Source organism: Haemaphysalis longicornis, unplaced genomic scaffold, assembly GCF_048455015.1.
Source record: "Haemaphysalis longicornis isolate Haplotype H1 unplaced genomic scaffold, Haemaphysalis longicornis Haplotype H1 scaffold_3, whole genome shotgun sequence".
Classification (NCBI taxonomy): Eukaryota; Metazoa; Arthropoda; class Arachnida; order Ixodida; family Ixodidae; genus Haemaphysalis; species Haemaphysalis longicornis.
This window is the reverse complement of record NW_027526335.1, coordinates 103,030,116-103,052,759: the sequence shown is the minus strand read 5'-3', so window position 1 is coordinate 103,052,759 and position 22,644 is coordinate 103,030,116. Positions and strand designations below refer to the sequence as shown.

Sequence of the window (22,644 nt, the reverse complement as noted above, 5' to 3'; positions counted from 1 at the left end):
GGGCAGAAAGGACACGCTGCCGAAGGTAATTCTCTTCCAAACGCAGGCGAATGCTTGCATAAAGCATTAAAAGCACCCCTGACGAGCAGTGATGGCAGCGTGATTTTGCTAAAGAAACGGCACGCCTGTGTATAACATTGTCTGGTGGTCAGCCACTTTTCCACTGAGCGCAGTAGGGACGCCTGAGGCATATCCGCCGGAACGCAACACACCGCGGATTAACGGAGAAACTAGGCGTCCTAGTTTTGATGCGTTAATGCGTTCCCTATACCAGTGGCAGGCCGCCCGATGATTTAGCGGTTTGGCAGCTGCCAGCGATTGTCAGTTACAATCTGCTTGAAGTTGGCCCCGGCGTTCCCGCCGAATCCGTCATCAGGGGCAACTCAGATAAGAGCGAGACGCCAAAGGTAATAGCAGCGCCTACAAGCGCATACGCAGATAAAGCAATTAATGCCCATTGCATACGCGTACTCGTGCCCGCTGAAACGGAGCATTTCTATTCGTCGCTCTTAAGCCTGGTGTGGTCGCATTTAGAACTTTCCACTCAAGCAGGGGCAAAAATAAGGCTGCTCACCGACGATAGTTCCGGAGTATACAAAGCACACGTCTCCCCCAACTTTCTATCTTGAACGCACGATGACACTGACTTGGCATCACAGACTTATATTGAGGTATAAATTACGAAGCCTGGAGAACAAATACGTGCACCTTCTGGGATTTTCCTCGTTACTTGTTCTCATCTTTATGAACAATAGGTGGAGCTGAGTTAACTGGAGAACAATCGTTTGTAAAAGAAAGTCGCAGAACATAGTATACAAAAGATAGAGAGCACACAACCGGATCGCTGGTATTGTGCCATCTGTGTCTCATTTATATTTTGTTTATCACTGTGTGTCCCTGAGCTTCTTGTGCATTTTTTTTTTCTTTTCTTTCTTGGCCAGGTGGCTCTTCAGGGAACTGTGTTTGTAATTCCGAACTTGCAAACTTTTATTTTTAGAACTTGTTAACGTGTGTAGGCAGTAGATACGAAGACAATAAAAAAAAACATATTGCTATAATGTCTCGTACAGGTTGAAAACGACGTGGCATAAAAGCGCAGTGTCGGGAAGGTGCACCGACATATTAGTGCACCGACGCATAGGAATATGCTGATACCAACCGATAAAAGCAGCTCTGTAGAAAAACTGGTAGTATGCAGATATTTTCCGCCTGCCGAGAAACCGGAAACGATCTGGCTTTAAAAAGTTGCGAGATAGGACAAAAACTCAAGATAACTGACACATCTTTTAATGAGCGTTCTTTTATAAACACTGCACACTTTACAGCATATCAACATCATACTTGTTTTCTATGAGACAGATGGAAAGGCACCATTGCTTGTTCTCGTAACTCTATCAACGAATCTGTTCCAGCAAATGCACTCGAAACGCACTGAATTTCTGACGCAGCATAAACGTCGTAAATAACGCTCAAAATTACGCTGGACATAAATAAAGCCTCCCAATATTGCAAGCGCGAGGGAAACTTCAAATTTTTGCGTTGCTGAGAAGTGACATAGAACTTTATAACTAACGTTGGCACGCTATATTTACAAGGTGACTCAGTGGCTAGTTTCGCACCACTATAAAACTGGATGTGCTGGCTTATTCTATCCCCTGCGGTTGTAAAGAAATATTTTCCTTCTTGACTGCTCAGCTTAAAACCGAAAGGTGCACCCAATAAATAAATACATAATAATATTGTTAAAATGAAACCTAAAGCAATCAAGAAAATCTGTTCCATTGAACCGGGCCTTTGTTCAACAGGTGTACATTTCACGAAAAACGACATCCTAAAGAGTAACCTCTCCTGCTGATGCTTTTCTTGTTTTAACTGTACTTTCGTTGAAGCCGTATTTCAGTTTAGGCGCTCTTTGCTTGCCAAGATTTCACTGTATACAATTTTTTAAACCAAACGTACACCAACACTTGACTCGGAGTAGCAGTGCCACAATAGCCAGACGTTTCTGTAGGACAAACACAAGAAAAAATGTACATTTCACTCACTTCGCTGCAAATTTCTCTTTGGTACATATATTTTTATTGCAACAAAGAAAAAACGAGGAATGGGTTACTAACAGCCTCACTTTGGTATTCAACCAGATCTAACAAAATATTGGTTGGGGCACATTATAGGGAGCTAGCGCGCCAGGTGACGCATTGGAGCGTTGTGCGATGCAATCTGCTCAAACAGTTCAGCAGTGCAGTTCACCTAAGCTGCATCTAAACCTTTAAATTTGGCTTCTGAAAAGAGATTACTATTCGCTCTTTCTATCTGGCAACATCACGTTTCACTAATTTTTCTATCATCCTCGCTTTTTCTCATAAGTAATAAAGTGCAATTCCTAAAAAGCCTCAATTAATTCTTAATAATGCCATTTCGCCCTCACTGAGCCTTCGAATGATTTAGCGGTTTCTCACGCACGGATAAAAGAGAGCACGATAAGCTAAAATCTTCGTCGTATTGATGCACACCACAACATCTGGTGCATTTAATTATAATGATGTCCGTCAAGTACTTGAGACGACTAATTGAGAGTGGCATTGATTCTATGCACGGGGACCGAAGGGTGACTGTGCACCTAATAATTGCTGCACGTAAAGTTTGAAAACGGCGTAAAATGAAATGTTGAAAATATACTAACAGGTCTCGAACTACTCTTATACCTCCATGTTGTGATGGTATGGTGAGTAAATAGTAATCGTCTTTCGAACACGTGGCAGCCTGATAAATATAATGGCAGTGGAAACTTCAGATAGATACAACCACCTGGAAAGGGAAACTGCCAGAGTGTTGTCTTCTTTGTCTTCTATACAAGCGGCTGACGTCACGACAACAAGCAATTTCCGCCCTCCTGTTGGTCATTGTTTCTGGTATTATATCACGACAACCAAATAAAGTGTTCAATCTGACCGGTAACGTGACGTTTATCACTCTATGCGGGAAGCTTTTTGTCGAGTCAGTGTTGATACAGTAGCCAGTCGTTCTTGTGCACAGAAACGACGTGCTTGCGCTGTCTTCCCAATCTGGTTTAACTTTTCCTTTTGTTGACTCTGTACTCGGGCGTATTCACACCTTGAGAGTACGGGAGCCCCAAGGTAAACAGCACTGTTGGAGTAGCCGCGAGTAAAGGTTTGTTTACACTAAAACGGTCAAACTGATGCGGAATAAGATTTTACAAAAAGGGTCGCATGGCTGTATCATCTGTCAAGCCTTTTATGTTGACGTCAGGTCGATTGTTAACAAAGAACTAATAACTCTCTGAGAAGGTGAACTGAGAGCAAAGCACACAAACTAGTTCTTACATACTGGTTTTCAGTATCACTCCATACCCCTGTTTGACCGGAGGGCTAAATTCACTCCTGAAGATACCAACTATGTTATCTGCTTCTCAGTTCACCTTTCCTGTATAACATGTGTTCAAATTTGTGAAGTGTATAAATTTCATACCCCACGGCCGCTCTAATCACAGTTGTTTACACTAAGCATTAGTTTCCCTTGTGTACTGCAGTTATCAGGTGCACGACCACACTTTACTATAGAAACTGTCAGGACACACAAATCAAGTTGCGCGCAAGGACAACTGCGTGCCGACAGCCGAATTCCCATTAGGGAAAGCATATATGACATACATATACGTATATAGCTTGCTGGGTGATGAAAATGATTCAAAATACACTAATTGAGCAGAACACTATAACAAAGTTAAACAGGGTTGGGTTGAGCCCAATTGTTTTTTTCACAGAGCTATTGATACTTTTGCCACATACACTGTTCTTTTTGGTCGCGATAATACAGAAAATCCTTTATATTCCTTGTTGCCTTTCTTCAACCTTTCCAAATGCATTTACGCCTTCCTCCGCCTCTGCTGGGCCGCTCAGTAGACACTTGAGACAAATGCCTCCAGCTGTTCATGTGCTTCTGGTAGGTTGTACAAACGTTGAAACTCCGAACAACAAACAGCAAACAAGGTCACCTTTTTGTCCGTGATGAGCTACTTGCGAGAGCGGAGCACATCCCTCGAGTTCTTATTATGGAAGCACAACTCTTGACCCACGATGACAGGTCACCACAAGACATGTGACGCAAGATGCCTTGGTTGTCCACGTTCGGGCGATTATTATATATCAAGTAGCGGGGCCGTTTTAAACAGCCTGAATATATATAAAAAAACACACTTCGCTGTTAACACCATTCAAACACACAGCGTTCTGCTAACAATGCTGGAGAATACAGCAACACGACGTTTTTTTGATTTTCCGTCTTCGCCTTCTGACTGCCTATATCCAGTCCGTCCAGTGTTGCCGTCGTAACCGTATGCGGGATCCTGCGCCTCGTGGGAGTGTTTTTGTCATTTATCACAGCGATTTTTCGCGGATGAACACATCGAAAGTTCGGTCACCACCAACGATGTGGAGCGATGCAGCCCTGCCGCCGGCGTATGCACTGGCACGCCCGCCGAATTGAGCCAAAGCTTCCGCAGAGAGGTGGATTTCCATCCACTTGCTCGCACGGAGGATGCTCGGGGATTTGGCGCTGAGTATGCGGTCACTGTTGATCCCTTCTCTCTATGCGCAGCCATCGCCGGGTGGCTTCAATGGTACGTCACATAGGAGACGGCGTGAACAGGTCTCGTCTTTCCGTATTGCACCAAGGAAAGATTGCGACCTGCGTGTAGAGAAAAACATCAATGCATGTGCTTAGCAAGGATACCGGAATAGCTGGACTGCTTCCCGGTGGCCAGTAACCAGCATAGCACATCTTCCCTTTATCGAACACCAAGCAACCCGATATGCACTCACCTTCTGCGAGATTTCTGAAAATAAGCAGCGGTAATAAGGATGTGATACTCATGCCCATAATCAAGACAATTAAAACAATTAGGCCCTTACTTTGTGCACACTGCTTTAAAACATCGTTTATTAACTTCCAAACCGTTCGGAACTCTAGATACAGATAATGCGATTTAGAAAACTGCTGGACCACTAAAATCCTGGAAGTAGATATGCGGTGACGATGTATTACTAATAAACGAGATGTTTTTTTTTCTTCCGCAGGAGGTTATATGTTCAATAATTAGGATTGGTACCATTCCGCGTTTTCTTTGCGGTTATGCGTGTCAACAAGTTTGAGGAACAAATCTTCGGGCTATCTAGAAGTATATTCAGTTAATAAACCAGAATCCAATAACCCTTGAAGTAAACACTCTCGGCACTGATTCCAAAGCAATGACATAAGCCATTTTCATCCCGTTTAGTTCAAATAAGCTCGAAATGTGGGTCCGTCGGGTTTCAAGGTGCACGTTAACGTTCCTTGGGGTTCCTTGCGGCTACCGCTGATATTTTTCGCCCGAGCAGCAGTGCTGTCTTGCACACTATACGTGGTGCGGCGTGCCATTTTTAGAGCTGATAGTCTTCCTCCGGCAATGCGAAAATATTAGTGTCGACATGTCTGTTACTCAAGGCCAAAAACAGTTGAAAGAATGCTTGAACAGGAAGTTAATGCAGGCAACACTGTGCCAAGCTACTAAAGGTTTGGTTCATGCATGTTCAGATCATTGAGCGCAAAGGAAGCCTGAGGCATATTTTGGGGGAAATTTTAGATAATTAACCGGGGTTGCCAGCTATCTTTTAGTAAAGAATGCACGTTGAATTTGTTTTAAAAGTATAAAATAATAAAACGCGTTAAAACGGTGTCGACGAAAAGCGAGATACAAGCAAGCACTGAAACAAAACATGCCGGCTCGTGCTGCTGCAAGCACCACAGAAACTAATGGCCGAATAATTCGTACCCCGAGAATACTGAATTGAATTGATCAAGCCTCCATTGCATTCATTGTGGGAGGAGCGAGATGGAGGGTAAGAGAGTGGGAATGGGAGGGGAAGAGTGGAGAAAGTGTTACGGAGCAGCGTGGCTGAAGATTCGTCTTGCGACGACATTTGTAGCGAAGCAAGCAAGTACGTGGGCAATTTCTATTTTGTAGACAAGATCGCGCGCTCGCCCCTACCTTTGCTTGTAAAATTCAGTTTACGTTAGCGTAGACGCCCTGTCAGGGCCATCTCATCCATTCAAGTTCCCGATCCCCACAGAACGCAGTCTTCGGTACTAAGGTTATAATAACAAAAGCAGTGAGGAAATAGCGGAATGTTTAAGTGACGGAGATAACCAGACGTTAGCGACAGATTTTGTTTCGGGAAAAAGCAGCCGCCTTTGGTTTCTCCCGCAGGTATTGAGGTCAACAGCTCATAAAATGCATCACATGCAACAAAAGGCGAAGATTAGGTGACATATGACACGTGAGCTTCTGTTCCCTGCAACAACGACATAATAAGCCAATCATGACTACGCGAAAAATGGTACAGAGAGGTATGCATTGATAACCTGTGGGAGCATGCCTTTGTGAACTGACATACATGGATGGGATATTTGGCATGTTTTTTTGTTATCTTGTATAGGCATGCCAAAGTGGAAATTCTATGCCAAGTTATTGGTGGATGAAAGCATCACAGTATATGTCGAGACAGCTGCTTACCTTTTTTGGAATATATTTGAAAATCTCGGTCACACTCCGCTTCGGACATTTCTAGGTTTTCTGACGTGGTAGTGTTGCCTTCGAATGCACGGCTCTCGCCTTCATCTTGGTTGCTCTCTTCGTCAGAGAGTCTGAAAGCAAAAACACACAAAACATTATAAATGATGTTTTCGGAATTCAACCCATCTGTGTAGTCTACAGGGCAGCGCGTGATAGAGCTCAAATATTCTATAGCGCAAACAAATCCACGAACGCAGTTGACAGAAAGTTTCTAGATAATGCCACTCGTCGTGCTCAATTAAAATGTAAGTAAAGCTACCCTTTTCATCATTGACAGCATGCTGGATATGAGTTACTGGATCAAATATATACCACGTGACCTGAAGCCGATCAAAGAGAATTCCACCATCTACGTCAGCACTGTCGCCCTGCAATCGGCTCGAGACAACTGCAGCAGGGGTATATTGGAGGCGCCTTTGCCTCTCTTCCTCACATTCAAGCAGCGAGTCCAGTTCCACCAAGGTTCCGACACGTTAAGAATCAACTTTTTTTTACGGGTGTGAACGTAAGCTCCGATATACGGCAAATATGTGTCCCAGTGGTCTTCTGAATCTCACAAGATCAATTGAGATTTCACACAGCATGCTCTGGAAAGTGGAATGCGAAAAATGTTTCAACATGTACGTCCCCAATATTGCTAGCTTTCAAGGTAAACTCTACTAGGCTCCGAGTAGGGTTCAAAATTTGCGTCATTGAGCCCACTCGTACAAAGAATGTTTTGACATTCCTTGCATTTGTATTTTGTATTTACACTTAACGCCGGCAACGCCAAAACTAGAAGTGGTCGTCGTTTCTTTTTGACATGAGGAAAATTTGTGCGCACTTTTCAGCCTGTCTCTGAGAACGTTGCTGTGCGTTCTTCGGCGGGTTGCTTTGTCGTTGGGGTACGAGCCCCCCTTAAGAAATAATGAACGAGCCCACCTCTGCTATTAAGTTCAGCATGACAGCGCAAGCTGAACCAAGCCATCAGAGGAGCACGACTACCTTCATAGTCACATTGTCAGTCAGGTACGATGACTCCGCAAGGGTGCGTAAGTCTGGGCATTAACACGGTATCACCCAGGCAGGGGCCCACCAAAGGTGTATATGGCGCTCTAGTTGTCCTCACTCCTAGCAAAACATCTCCATCTTAAAAATATGTTTAGCATGTATGTCTGTACGTGATACCAGTTCGTAACAATATAGAACATATGCGACTAATTTTAAAGCGAAGCTTCCTTGGGGGCGCCAGGGAAAGTTACACCAGGTAACAGTGGCTTGCCCGTATACCGCGCCCGAGGGGCGGTTGCCTAGAAAGGGATTTACAGTACGGCGTGTGGGGGCAGCCCCAGATTATGCGTGTATAACGTTCTTTGTGCTTGGAGAAAGAGAGATAAAACTTTATTTGATCCATGCCATTCAGGTGGCCCTTGTAGCCGGTGGCATCCACCACTCACCGGCGACTGCCACAGCCCTATCGATTAACTGGACCTGAAGGTCCAGATCGGAGCTGCGGAGCGCAGCCTCTCAGTGCTCCTCAGAGGTGATAAGTGGGAATGTATTTTGTGGGCATGCCCATATGATGTGAGAAAGGGTGGCGTGATGTATGTGTGTCAGACGAGCTGGATTGGGGAAGGTATTTGTTTGTAGTAAACGTCAAATGTGCTCTTTGTGGTTATCCAATTGCTGGTCCGCCGGTGGGTAGATCCGGCGGGAGAGGCGGTAGTGTGTTGTAATGTCATGAAATGTGACCAGGCGATCCCTCGCAGCTGGTGTCATCTTTGCCAGGACGATTGGAACCTTGAACGATTCTCGTTACGTCTCGTATTTGGAACCTTGGTACTTTGGGTATACCGCATTGTTTGCCGTTGCTTTGCCTTGTGTGGGTGACTTGTCACGTTAACGGTTGCGCTGACAGATGCAGTCCGTGAGCGGGCTCACAGTGTCCCTTCTCTTTTTGGAAATTTTAGTGATTCAATGCAATTTCTTCTGAACATATGTTTACCACTGCCTGTCATAGAGAACCTTCACAGACACCCGGCACGCTGCCACGCAGGCACGCCAGCAAGGGCACGGTCTTAAGCTGCTGGCGCGCACGCTCGCGAAAACAATAAACTCTTTGTAAGGTCCACTAATGAGATCAGCGGCCAGGCGCCCGGGCTTCGCGTGAGAACCCGCCACTCTGTCTGGGGGCTCAGCACTGTGTACTCTACGCCGCAGCCGTCGCCAATTCGTCACGGCGCGCACGAGAGACGGATTGTCTGGCCCACCGAATACCACGGGGATAATCCCCCATTGAGAACGCAGATGACGCCGCCGAGTTCCGAGAATCGTCGACGTGACGCGCGGAGGTGGTGGAATTACCGGCGTCGAAGCGCGCCCCGTGCGAGACACTATTGTTAACGCTCCCCGGCCGGCACAGTGCACTGTCGCCGCCTTTCGCTCTCACCCCGCGGGGTCGCGCGCACTTGCTCGTCCGCGAGCGTGCCGTTGACCCAAAGATTGCGGCGCCTCATTGAATATTCCGTAGCGCGATGAGTGACAGCTGTCTACGCGAATTTGGGCACTCCCTTATGCGTGTACGAATGCTACATGGGCGTTCCCGAGAGAGTGTGATCTCGAGGTGTTATAAGGCCGAACTTGGCCGTTAGAAATGGTTCTTGTCTGAGCGCCGAGCTGGGCAGTTCCCGGCGGGACAAGGAGTCTTGACCGTTGAAGCTAGGTTGGGATTTGTGAGCCCCCTAGGCTAGAGGTTAAGATCGCGTCGGAAGTTTAGGGTACAGCGCCGTAACGGGCAACTAGACCAATCTTGCGGCGGGACAGAGTCTCGGCCGTCGTTTCTCGAGCGGTTTGTGTACGCTCCGAGGGTAGGAGAGTTAGACGAAGTTGAGAAGCTCAAGTGATTTGTGCGCACTTGGAGCTAGCGTCTAGCTGAAGTTTGAAGTTTTTCTTTTCATTACTCATGTACCCAGTTTTCCTTCTGTAAATAGCTGTATATAACCTCTTCGTTTCACTTAATCAACCCCAACCCCTCGTGTTCGTCAATTCGACAGCCGTCTCCAAGAACTTCAACACCATCGCTCTGCCAGCCTCCTGCCAAATCAACGGGAGCACGGGCGATTGGGTTCCTGATCGACAGCGGACTTCGGGGAAACGAACCACAACAATCATTACTCTCTTGTAGTTGTTGCTGGCGCCGTAATGCCTAGACCGAGTTGTGAGAATCGGTCATTGGACTCAGGGGTGGAATTTAGACAATTTACTGACCAAACGTAACACAATACTCGTGCGTAGGGCGTTTAGTAGAAGGCATAATGTGGAATTACAAAGATAAAAAAAAAGCCCTGGAAATTGAACAGGCGCTCCTGGGAATACAAAATGGTGTGACCCTTTCTTGAGCTGCATAAGTGATGAGTATATTTGAAACGTTCCCAAGAAAGAATTTACCTGGTCTAAAACTCAACGAAATTAGCGCAAACTAATACCAATAGCTCTCGCCAGAGCATCAGTGTAGCAGTGAGAAATATATAACGCGGAAATAAAAATAAACACTGCGAGAACAAAAAATACTCTAAAATAAAAAAAAATGTTTAATATTATTGGGGTTATATTCTGTTTTGTATACAACGCTTGAGTAAAAATTAGAAAATTAAAACTGTGTGCTAGCGTGCCTGTTTATTAACAATAACAACACAGAGCGACGTATTTATTGTGTTCTGGGCGCTGCCATAACCACGCGACCAACGTCACTTAGTCATTAAGCAATGCAACAAGCACCAGTGTTCGCTTCATTAGATTACAGTAAAAATAACTCCATCGACATCTCTTGGCTCTTTCCGCAAGAACTGTGTCCCACAAGGCTCCAATGAAGATGTGTAAAACCATGAAATGTTTCCCGTAGGTATTCCAGTTTCCCCACGTGGCACCGAATGACACCGGGCATTAACCCGGTTATACACGGTAACCAATATGTTCGCATTTTTACCCCATGCGCGAAGTAATTTGAACACGACTGTCTTGGCTACTCATAAATAAACGATGTTACTCTACCGTGAGCTGTCTAAATCTCCCATATAAGATACGAAGCAGAAAGAGTAACAAGACAGAAGTTAGACACACGTGGTAAACATACTTTCAAAATAAATATCTACCTTCTGCGAAGCGATAGTCATTGCTTTATAGCAATCCGTCGTCCCCACAATGATATAAAAAATTAATAAATCTGCGCACTGCACAATTAGCGCAACGTGTTGAGGTAATCTTCTAGCAAGGGCACCTGTCGCACCACGCTTAACTATCTAATCAACCCTGCCCGATATCTTTACAAAGAAAGAAAAGACGTTGCGAACATTAAAGGGACACTGAAGTGAATTTGTCAAGCTCCCGTTTTTGCTTGCACTGCGTAGACTGGCTCAAATTAGCACACTTTTCATCGTTTATCCGGTTGACAAATCGGTAATTATTTTACAAAGCGCGAAAGAAGAAAAACTACCATGCGCGGTTTGCGGCGGCTGCACCAACTAAGGCTGTGACGTTGAGAGGAGGGGCGCCGTGATTGGACGATGCCCAAGGTTAGCAATCACACAAGTTTCGGTTTCGGTTTCGGTTCTGTAAAACATAACCAATGGCTTTGTTGGATGGGCATTCTCAATATCTCAGTAATCATCGTACCGCGCTTCTGCCATGTTGTCGGCTGTAAAATGCACAAGATAAGCCTCCCAGGACGGCTTGTAGTCGTAGCATTCACTAGCCGAGACCTACGCAGTGCATGAACGCCCTCCGCGTACCCGCAGACGCCCAAATGTCATGCGCTTTTCCCCCATATTTGGAGCTTGCCTCCCTCATGCCAGTATCGTAAAAAGCGTGTTCGCACCAGGCCAAGGGTCTGTTCATTCTGGCCTGTGCCCACTGCCTACAAGCAGTCGGTGCTTATGGCAACAGCACGCCAACGAGAACTCGCTAGCGCGCCAGTGCCAGCCTGCGCGCGTTTTGTGAACTAGTTCGTGTAGCCATGAACGTTGCGGCCCCAAAAAAGGTGAACTCAATATAGAAAACATCGGCGGAAAACAAAGAAGTTAACTTACAAAAAAAAAAAAGCACGTACCCGCGGGGATTCGAACTCGTGACTCGCAAAACATTTGCGGTGAATTCCTAACGCCCCAGACCGCTAGTCCACGGAGCGGGACGCGAATGCCCTGCTAATATAGGGTATATATTGTACAACCTGTTTACACTTTTATTTAGTTTTCGCATTTCAAGCCGCTTAGGTGACTATTTGTTGTACTGCGATCGTGCAGTAAGCGTCGCCCGAGTTTCCACAGTAGCTCACGTCTAGCAATTGCATTTCGTAGACGGAAAAGCGTTCGCAGATGCGTAGTCGTGCTGCTGACCGCTGTGCTTGTTCGCCCACCGCAAAAAAGTGCTTCCCGCGCCCTAGTTTTACGCTGTACGGTAAAAATATCAGTTGATTTTATTTCCTTAGTACCTATATTGACTTCGCTGACTCTTCTCCCGCCTTCAAGAGGCCTTATATTTTCATCTGGCGTACCAGTCAGCGAAGCGTCGCATGTGCAGCGCTTGTGTGAAGCGACCTTGACTTGGAGCTAGATACAGTGTACAGACAAACCAAGTAAAGAAAGGCACATTCTTCCATTCACAAACGTGTCCTGGCTTCGTTTCAACTAAGCGAACGAATTGCGACCAAGCAATTTTTTTTTTAACCTCCTTGATTGCGACGACCCGCCGGCGCCCGGCGGACGAAACGCTGGGCCGACTGACTCTGTCGGCCGGGGAGCCGTGCAGTAGCGCAGCCGTGGCGCAGCCAATTGCCAGCTCATCTCCTCCTGACGTCACACGAAAACGCCACAGAAAATGGGCGAGCGTAAAGAGAGGAGGACAGCGTTTTCGAATTAGTTTTTCTACTAAATAAAATCGCGTAAACGCGCCTAGAGTGGTCGAAACATGGCCTGGGGACTCCGGACTACAATTTGCGCTAGTAATCCCGCAATGTTTACATATCACTTCAGTGTCCCTTTAAGAGCGGTCACAAGCCCGGCACGCCGACAAGAAACACTGGTATTTACTACTGCCGCTCTAAAAAAGACTTCAACGGAAAACATGTCCATTGTCGGTGAGCCAGACTATGTAGTAACGTTAAGGGTTCAGGCTGGACACAAAGTACAAGCAAATCAATATTGCGGCGATAAACAAGCTCGCCAGGTAGGTGGTAATGGTATTCTTCAAGTTTCGGAGCTATAGTGGAGTTGTCATGCGCAGCTGCTGTCACTATAACGGATTAGAGGGAAGCGGGCTGCAGATTGAAATTAATTTAATTAGCGTTTTCAAATTCAAGTACAATTTTTCATCTCCACGTGCGTTAGCTATCAAGCAGAATATCGCTAAACAAAACATGAGGGTACCAAGACGCTGCGATCCGCTTAGCAGGAGCTTTGCTTTGTAGTAGTTCTATCTGCTAAGCAATCCCCCTTATGAAAACAAACGTCATTGTGTTCATAGTTTTAAAGAAACAGTATTTCCACCAGCACCGTCGATAGTATGATGTACCTAACATTCTACGCTTTTCTATACAAGACCATAGTGCGCACAATGCAGACAGGGCTGGGGAAATCGTTTTCATGAACAAATAGAACTAACAGGAAAATAAGGGTTTTTTTTACTCGAGACATAAAACTCCTAACCGCTGTTAAGAGAACCCTAAGCAAAACTTTTGCTCGAATGACCCCTTCCCAGCTTGAATACCCAACGAGTTTCTTGCGTGCAGCTGAATGAACGTAAACTGTTGCGCACCGCAATCGGTTCCGCGGAAGATGAGCAAAGTTCTCTCGGCATATAATAGGCTTGCTGGAAGATTCATCCTGTGGTTGTTGCGATTCCGAGGCTGCTGTGGTACTCTCAATTACGGATAAATATTTTTTTCGATTCTATCTCGAAAGCGGACGTGTTTGCTGCAGCTTTTATGCTCAGTAACCGCCACCCAGACCACGTTACACTATTCTGACTGGTTATGAGAAAATTCATGGGCTCGGACAAGGATTTCGTCTTCTTTATTCACGATTGATCATGAGACTGCACTGCTGTAGATATGCTTATAGGACCAGAATTACCGTCGTACACCAGTCTATTCATCTAACACTATTAGCGTTAGAGTGCCACGACCCGTAAGGTTTGCTATGCAGTGAGTTAAATTTCTTTTGGTGTCGTTGATGTTCACACAGAAATTCGGTTGATGTACTGAAAGTTTGGGATTCCAATGAGAGAACACTTTGAGAGGCAGCCTAGCAACCATCTTAGTAATGGCAAAATAGTGACCTGTGAAGCAAAACACCTCAGCACGCATAGAACACTGCACACGAATGCCTTGTGTGCATTCGTTAGCAGGAATTTCAGAATGCTTCAACCACGGTATCAGAGCAGTGTAACGATAGGTACAGCACTCTCATCCAATGTGCGGGACAACAGCTACTGAGGGCACCTAAGTTTGCCTGCGTACTTTGAAAGTAAATGCCTGGCGGTGCTTCTGGAACGACTTCTTCACAGCTACTTCGTATTTACGTCTCGTTCTTTTCTTTCGTTTCTTCCTCTTTTGTCGCTAATTACTTCTCGAAGCTTCTTTAATGCTACATTGTGTCTACGTCTCTTCCTTCCTTCTTGTTCCTCCACAGTCGCCGAATGCCAACTGAGTTCGTTGGACACGCACTTTTCTTTGGGTTGTTATTTCTGATTCATGCGCTGTAGAACGCGTCTAACCAATGGTAAATCCGAGCGCAACTTTCGCGGATGCCGCTTTCGGGCCCAAGTCGGGTGAGCCTTTTTGCAAACCTATCGACAAGAAACGCTTTCGTGTTAAACCTCGCTTTGACGGCGAGCTTTTCCTGCCGACATTTGAATTGCTTCAGAAGTATCTAAAGGACCGCATTTTCTTGTTCCAGAGGTTCGGACGCAATGGTTACTAGACAGAATATTCAACTTATAACACCAGAGCTGTTTAAGTTCTTGGTTGCGCCGTCCGTGAACAGAAAAAATACCAAGAAAATACCGAGCGCGCGTGAGCGTGCGTTCCGTGAGGATAACAGGATGGAAAGTAGGGCGAGTTGATGTTGATTCATCTTGAAAACAGGCGCGGAAGGACGTTGACTAAGAAAAAATATACACAGCTAGAACGACGCGCTAGAACTGCGTTAGAACATTCAAAAGAGCCCTTTGTACAAGAAATTAGGTTAACAGGATGGAAAGTTGGGCGAGTTCGTCCTGTGTATATCTTTTCTTAGTCAACGTCCTTCCGCGCCTGTTTTCAAGATGAATCAACACCAACTCGCCCAACTTTCCATCCTGTTAAACTTAATTTCTTGTACAAAGGGCTCTTTGGAATGTTCTAACCCAGTTCTAGCGCGTCGTCCTGTGTATATCTTTTCTTAGTCAACGTCCTTCCGCGCCTGTTTTCAAGATGTCTCGTGAGGAGCCCACGGCATCGTCCAAACTTGTGCATGGGCTTGCGCCACGTGAGGGACTTTCAAAAATAAAAAAAAAAACCGAACGCAGTGCCAGTCAGCGTTTGAGCAAACAGCGTCGCCGACAAAACTACTGCTATCTGCTCCTGACATCACTTACTCCGGGTTGCCAGGGGCAACAAGCTGGTCTCATAAAACTCGTAACGCCGCGGTGGCGACGGCAGAACTGTCTCCGACACTGTGCGCGCTCATAGGGGACAGGACGACCAAAAAATATCCGGACGCACGATGAAGCGGTGACTTATCATGAATCGCGCCACGCTGCCAGGCGAGGAAGCAATGGCCCAGAAGAAGAACTGCAGGCCTTAAACGGCGAGGGAGCGTTCGACAAAGACTTGCGGTGGTGGACGATGAAGTATGCGAAAACTGAAGAGGGCGCTGTACAAATAAAGCATTTATATGCTTTACTTTCCGTTTGATTTGGTCCTCTGCTGACAAGCGCCATATAAAGAGTGTCCCAGATATCATGCACCAAAATTTTTAAAAAGGGCAATGACGCAACCACAAGAAAACCTAGCGCATAATGTTTCCAGCACAGTGTAGTATAGCGGCCAGTAATTTTTTTTTTGTTAATGAGATTTACTAATTAATTGTAATTAATTTTCTCAATCGATAAAGTGTTAATGAGGTACTTGTACGTATCCACGAGAGATATCTAACTGCGGAATTTTCAGTGACGTACTAATTGCGTACTAATTTATTATGGCTGTTAAGTAAACCCCGCGAAATATGCAGAAAACCACGTGACGGCTCTTCATCCTGCATCATAAAGTAGTGCCCTCAAAATAGCTCCCTCTGAGTTAGCCAGAATGTAATAAAGAAAAGAAAGAAACAAGAGATCACGACCGAGTTTGTGTCTTATCTGCCACACGCGCCCCGCGAAACTTGCTGTTGCTGCTCCTTTCTCGCCATTATCAAGGTTATGCGCTCTCTCTTTGGGCGTGTCACAGGCAAAGCAGTTGCTTTTAATCAGCTTATTTGGGGGCGCTGGTTTATGATGCGGGCTGGAGCGCTATCACTTGGTATTTTTCATATTTCGCAAAGTTTCTTTATCCGCCAGTCTAAATTAGTATGCAATTAGTACGTCGTAGAAAATACCGAGGTTTGATGTCTTTCGCGCGTACCTACAAGTACCTGATTGACACTTTATGATTGGGACAGCACATCTCGAGTTCGAAAATAATTACAATAAGCTAATTCAGAACAATTACTGAAAAAATTACTGGGCGCTACTCCACTGTACTGTAAACATCATGCCCTATGTTTTCTTCGAGTTACGCCATTGCTCTTTGTTAAAATCTTGGTGCATGATAGCTGAGACGCCCTGCAGATACACAGGGTAAATGGTTCTCAGTGACTTAAATGGCGCTCGTCGAGTTTAGCATACTGAGGCGAACACAGCTCTGCCGTGACATCAGACTTACTTCGTTGTACAAGCTGGCCTTGATTTTTTTTTTTTGTTAGTTTTGCAGTGGCCAATCTGTGACTTACCTCTCCGTAGACTTCTGGTCTGTTTTTTGCCCGTACAGACCGCTGAAGTGCTGCCTCGGTAGCCGGTCGTAACGGGCTTCGGTCGCGTTGTACGAAGCTCGTTCCAGAAGCAGTTCGTCCCAGTTGCCGTCCGTATCGGCGGCTGGAAAAAGTGAGGGCAACACATAGTCTGTTAGTAACTAGTGGAAGCTCACATCCCTGCCGTGTGGGATAAAGCAGGAATGCGGTACGTGAAGATACATACATTCTCCCTCGGCATAAGGAACTATAGTAGAACCCCGCTCTTACGTTCCTCAGTGCTGCATTTTCGCGGCTGGTACGCTGTTTTTGTCTACTCCCGGAGCAGCTCACATAGAATCTCATGTATTAAAATCATCACTGTTACGTCATCGCTGAGAGTACGTTCCCGGATCATTCGTCGCAGGCGGACACTTCTAACCCGCCTCGGCAACATGCGCGGACCACCAATTTAACGTTTGACGAACCTTGGCCAGGCTTGGCTACGGAACTGACTGCATGAAGCCGCACGGGGCTGCGATTCGTCACCACTAGATGGCCCTATGTTACTCTGTGCTATCACCATCATCACTGCGCTTACAACTGAAGTTTCACTTCGAAATTCCGGAAGTGAGTGTTTGCCATAAAGCACCACCGCAAGAGTAGTACGTGCTCTCGTCGTCATCATGCACTTCCAGCTTTGAGAACACCGTTGAACTTGCAACCGCGAACTTAGTCGTGTTTTGATGGCGTCGCGAAAACGAGAGGCGCTTGCCCTTCAGAAAAAAAAAACGACGAACTAAACGCAGTAGAGAAGCAGCCAGCGCGGAAGAGAATCAACATAGCTAGGGACCTTGCATAGCCCCGCGGGGTGCTTTCCAGCTATCTCAGAAAGCGGCAATCTTAAATTCTCCAATTTTTTTTTAAGTTCGAAAGCTAAAATTGCAGAAATGTATGGTTGCAAGTCAAAGCTACGCTGTTTTCGTTCATTTTCGAAGTCTTGCTCGCTGCTGCGTTTTCCTGGTTGCTGCGTTTGGTTTTCCCGGTCCGGGGAAAAACGTATGAACGGGGTTCCACTGTACTTCATTTTGAAATGAGAAGCAGTGGGGTTTTGTGTTAATGATGCCAGGAACACAAAGGCGCACATAAAGAGAACAACACTTCTCATGTTTTTTATCAGCGCATGTGGGCATGGGGGTTGTCTTCTGTTATACGGGACGCCCATGAGACTGTTTAAGTATACATTGACATACCCAGTGATGCATTAATCGTAAACCGCTGACGCACCCCTCATAGTTTCGAGCACATCTTTTACAGTAACGGTAAACACTGGTAACCAATTCAGGATTGGTTTTGGTCAATCAGCCTTAACATTTATTGCCCGTTGGAGTAAATTAAACGGGCCCGGCAAGACGTTTTTTTTAATTGCCTTAGAAATCAAAAGCCTTCCAACAGTACTTAACAATCGCGTCGAGAAGTTATATTAGGTGCCTTGAAAACCTTCAAGCCAAATATTACTGCTCTACGCCCACCGCATAACACACAAACCCGCTCATATGACTTTGCTTTTTTTTCTCAACCTCGGCATTGTTAGTGGGCTTAAGTGACGTCACTCAAGCCGTATTGTGGCTGTTGGCACCCAAGCAAGCCACGCCGTCGTGTTCTGTGCAGGGGATAAATATAGCCTTCGAATTACCCTCGGGCCTGCAGAAAAGATTGAAAGCGTTTATCGGTAGTGTTACAAGTGATCACAAAGGCACGCTATTAATCAAGCGGCTCGTGAACGTGGTTGAAGTGGGATATTTTTTGCGTTTAGTTTTATCGCAAATACACTTACTATTGTTCCAAAGTTAATCTTTGTATCTGGCGGGAAAAGGTGAACCTGATTCCACAGCTAGTATTTTTGCACATAGAGATGCACAGCGAGTTCATTAAAGATGTGTTATAATTTTTATATATCTTGTCCTGACTAGGAAAAACAAGTTGGTTTTATTTTCCTTTGAGTAAGCGCATGTATTTTTTTGTGCGGAGGCGCTGCATCAGAAGCCCGAAGCAAGAACGACTGAGGTCTGATAAGAGTCATACTGACAGAACACCGCGAATGACTTGAGTCCGTGCTGTTACATCAGTATTAGTATTTCCCAACTGGCCCAGTTCTCAACGCTTTTGCTCAGAATAATAGTCATCACCTGTGTCTATGTTGATGTTTGCCAAAAACGTGTTGCAATATTTCCGCTCAACCCTCTAACTAACCCTCTAAACTTAAATAAAATTAAATTCAGTATTTATTTTTCTGAATGTATGCGTTATAATATAACGTAGAGTGTTGAATAAGCAACTGAATTTTTCCCTGTGAGCGCATCAAACGTATTCCGCTGACATGCCCACATAACACATATTGTACAGTGACGGACAAATGAAATGGCAACACAAAAATACGAACGAGAACACGCACAATCGAAGTATACTGTTCACGGAGGTCCACTAATGGCGCGCAATTGGTATATTTCGAAAGCTGCACTTCCCATCTTTGTTACTGTAATTGAGCCACGCGTTACTTTGACTTGCGTGGAAAGAAATCGCGCTATTTGTGTCTTCTGGCTGATAGTTTCGTGATAGCGTTTCATTTGTACATGACTGTACAAAAGACGGAAAAACCGCGAACCGAAAAAGAAAAAAAAATATCAGTAGAAAGGAAGACTTACCCCCATTTGGATTCGTCCTGAAGATGGACGTGTAGTGCGAGTCAGCGCCGTCAAACTCTCGTGACATCTGAGCTGGAAACTGCATTAATCGGGTAGGCAGAGAAAGGGGCGAGGCACCGCTCATGACAAACATGCCAATCACTCCCCACAGGGCAAGTAAAGGTAAAGATCTGTGAATACGAACGCCTGACAGATTCATACGCTATGTTTGCACATTTCGGGCCATCACAGCTGCCTTATCCGCACCTACTGGTTACTTCTATGCCTTATGACACTGCCATTTGGAGAAGGATACTGCGAAATTGTCACGTGGCGTTTCGGGACGTGGTGTTCCGTCATACGCCGCTAGTCACAGGCGTTTCCCATCGCAGTCCCAAAAGACCACAAAAGCGCTACGTCGTTTTTTTTAAGGGCTACAGAACTGTCTGGACGATTGTAGGGACATTACGAGCGTGCACAGTCTTTATTCGTCCATATGGACAGCTTACTGTTTTGTTTTAGGCCTTATTTTGGCTCACGGTTTTGTGTTTGTACTTAACTTAGTTCTTTCTTTTCTCGCTCCTCAATCTGTCCTCCCCATTTTTATATACCCGATCTTTCTCTTTGAATACCTCGTTTCCCACTTCCCATGTGTAGAATAGCCAACCGGACTATTCTTTGGTTAACCTCCCTGCTTCTCCTGTACTGTCTTACCCTTTATCCAACGTTTTTTTCCCGTCCGTAACAAAGAACAGTTGTGATGAAGTGATTCGTCACAAAGGACGTCCGTCGCAAGTTAACTTGATGGTTTGTTCTCTCTCGTCGGTGTCCTTTAGATGGAGTTAAGAAACTTGGCACAGTCATGGGAGGTTTGCCAGTATACGCATACGTGTGCCAGTATATGTTACAGGTAGCCAGTTCTTCTAGTACAATTGCCCATCACAATGAAGGATGGCGGGAAAACTGTACTAGAAAAACTTGAAAACCTGTATACGCAATGCCTGACGACCGCAAGTGTACCGGAATTCTGGAAGAACAACGCGCACATCTTCCTAATCCATAAGAAAGGTGACATGAAGGGCTTAAAAAATTATAGGCCGACCATCCCACTGTGCGCCGTCTACAAGGTACTTACCGAGGTAATCGCTAACAGAATATCTGCCACCTTAGATTCAAGTCAACGTAATGAACAAGCCGGGTTTCGTAAATGCTATTCAACAATATATACCATATTCCCACGATCAATCAGGTCATAGAGAAATGCGTGGACTATACTCAACCCCTATATATAACATTCATAGATTATGAGAAAACATTTGACTCGGTCAAAACCCTAGCAGTCATTCAGGCATTGCGGAATCAGGGTCTAGACGGGCATTACGTAAGAGTACTAGAGGATATTTACAGTGGGTCCCCAGCTACCATCATCCTCCATAACGAGAGAAGTAAAATACCTATAAGGAAGGGCGTCAGACAAGGAGACACGATCTCTCCAATGTTATTCCCAGCATGTTTACAAGAGGCATTCAAAACATTGGATTGGGAGCAGGCGCGCGTAAGGGCTAATGGAGAATACCTCAGTAACCTCAGATTTGCTGATGATGTTGCCTTGCTAAGTAACTCGGGGGACGAATTGCAAAGCATGCTTTCCGCACTAGACGAACCGAGTAGAACCGTGGGCCTGAAAATTAATATGCAGAAACCTAAACTAATGATCAATAACCTCGGGACAGCAGAACAGTTTGGGATAGGGGCGAAGTAGTGGAAGTGGTAAAAGAATATATCTACTTAGGCCATGTTGTGACCCCGGATCCCAACCATGAGGCAGAGATCATTAGAAGAATAACATTGGCGTAAAGTGCATTCCCTTTCGGAATTCGGCAGGCATTTTCAGATAATGAACGGCAGCCTACCATTGTCCCTGAGGAGGAAAGTGTATAACAGCTGCAGCTTACCGGTAGTCACCTACGGGGCAGAAACTTCGAGGCTCACTCAAATGGTTCGATTGAAATTGAGGGCAACTCAGCGAGCGATGGAACGGGAGATGATAGGTGTAACGTTACTGGACAAGAAGAGAGCGGAGTGGGTCAGGGAACAAACGCGTGTTAAAGACATATTAGTAGAAATTAAGAAGAAATGTGCGTGGGTAAGGCATGTAATGCGAAGGCAAGGTAATCGTTGGCCATTAAGGGTAAAAGAGTGGAACCCTAGAGATAGCAACCGTGGCAAGGGGCGGCCGAAAGTTAGGTGGGTCGAGGAGATTAAGTTTGCGGGGATAAATTGGTAGTAGTTAGCACAAGACTGGGATAATTGGATGTATATGGGAGAGGCCTTTGCCCTGCAGTGGGCGTAGACAGGCTGATGATGATGATGATGATGAAACTTGGAATGAGCTAGAGAAAGTATCGGATAGCAACGAGTGGCAGCCAGCCGAAGAGGATGCTTATATCGCTAAGGAAACATGCCTGAAGGGGTGTGATGGTACAGCTCCCTGCCTACTGCCCCTTGCCATAGCCTCTGCCCCTTTTTTCTGAACAGATCGTGTGTCTCTTAAGTCACACACTAGATTAGAGGGTTTTTTTGTGTAAGTCTTCTCACTAATAAATTTAAATTATAGGGGGAAACAAAGCTGATGTGATGAAATCCTTAACCTATTCCTGTTATTTTCAGCTCCTTTTCGCAGGTGATAGTATGGCAATGAAAGTGGCCGATGATTTCCACGGGATTCGGTTCTAGAACCTTGTTCCCTATTCTTTCCATAGGAACGAATTCTCGCATTAGCACGGCGGTTTGCATTTGCACGGCATTTGTCCGCATAGTATAAAAGAGAGATCCCTTGTACGCGTGATCCTACCTCAAATTTTGACATCGAGGTGTTGCTAAGCGTTTTCACTGTAGATAGTTCTATAGTCCCATCAAAGTTGGCGACACTATGCTACATTGGGCCGGTCAGCAAACTCAAATTTTACAGACAAATGTTTATTTTCAACAATAAAAATTTTGTCACGTGTAATTACTAATTACAAACCGTCCCAATTTCATGTACTAAAGGTTTTGACATAATTAAGAAGGGTTTAAAGCCAGTTGCTATTATCAAATACATTACGCTGAAATTAGTGACCGCTGTGTAACAGTATATAGTGACGCTAGATGGCAGTACACTGCAGTTCAACGAACCCCATTTTAGAAGTTCCATAAAAGTTTCACTAAAACAAAACAAGAGACAACGTCAGAATTTATTCTCTCGCCACTGTGACGAAATTCTCTGTGGGACAGCGTGCACTATTACGGGTGATCCTGAATTACCAGGATCGACATCATACGCAAACTTCGG

At 45.4% G+C, this 22,644-nt stretch overlaps 1 protein-coding gene across 2 annotated transcripts in view; it reads right to left on the bottom strand.

Moving 5' to 3' along the window:
- Window positions 1-1,280: 1,280 nt before the first annotated feature.
- The window catches only part of LOC144174971 (cell adhesion molecule Dscam1-like), a 706,974-nt gene continuing 685,610 nt past the window's right edge, over window positions 1,281-22,644 (bottom strand). For both annotated transcript variants that reach the window (XM_077703963.1, XM_077703962.1), the window contains exons 24-27: window positions 19,332-19,410; window positions 16,630-16,771; window positions 6,572-6,702; window positions 1,281-4,707 (exon numbers count right to left, since the gene is read on the bottom strand). In XM_077703963.1, coding sequence (XP_077560089.1) covers window positions 4,634-4,707; window positions 6,572-6,702; window positions 16,630-16,771; window positions 19,332-19,410 — 426 coding nt within the window. In that variant the 3' untranslated portion in view covers window positions 1,281-4,633. The remainder of the gene's footprint in view (window positions 4,708-6,571; window positions 6,703-16,629; window positions 16,772-19,331; window positions 19,411-22,644) is intronic.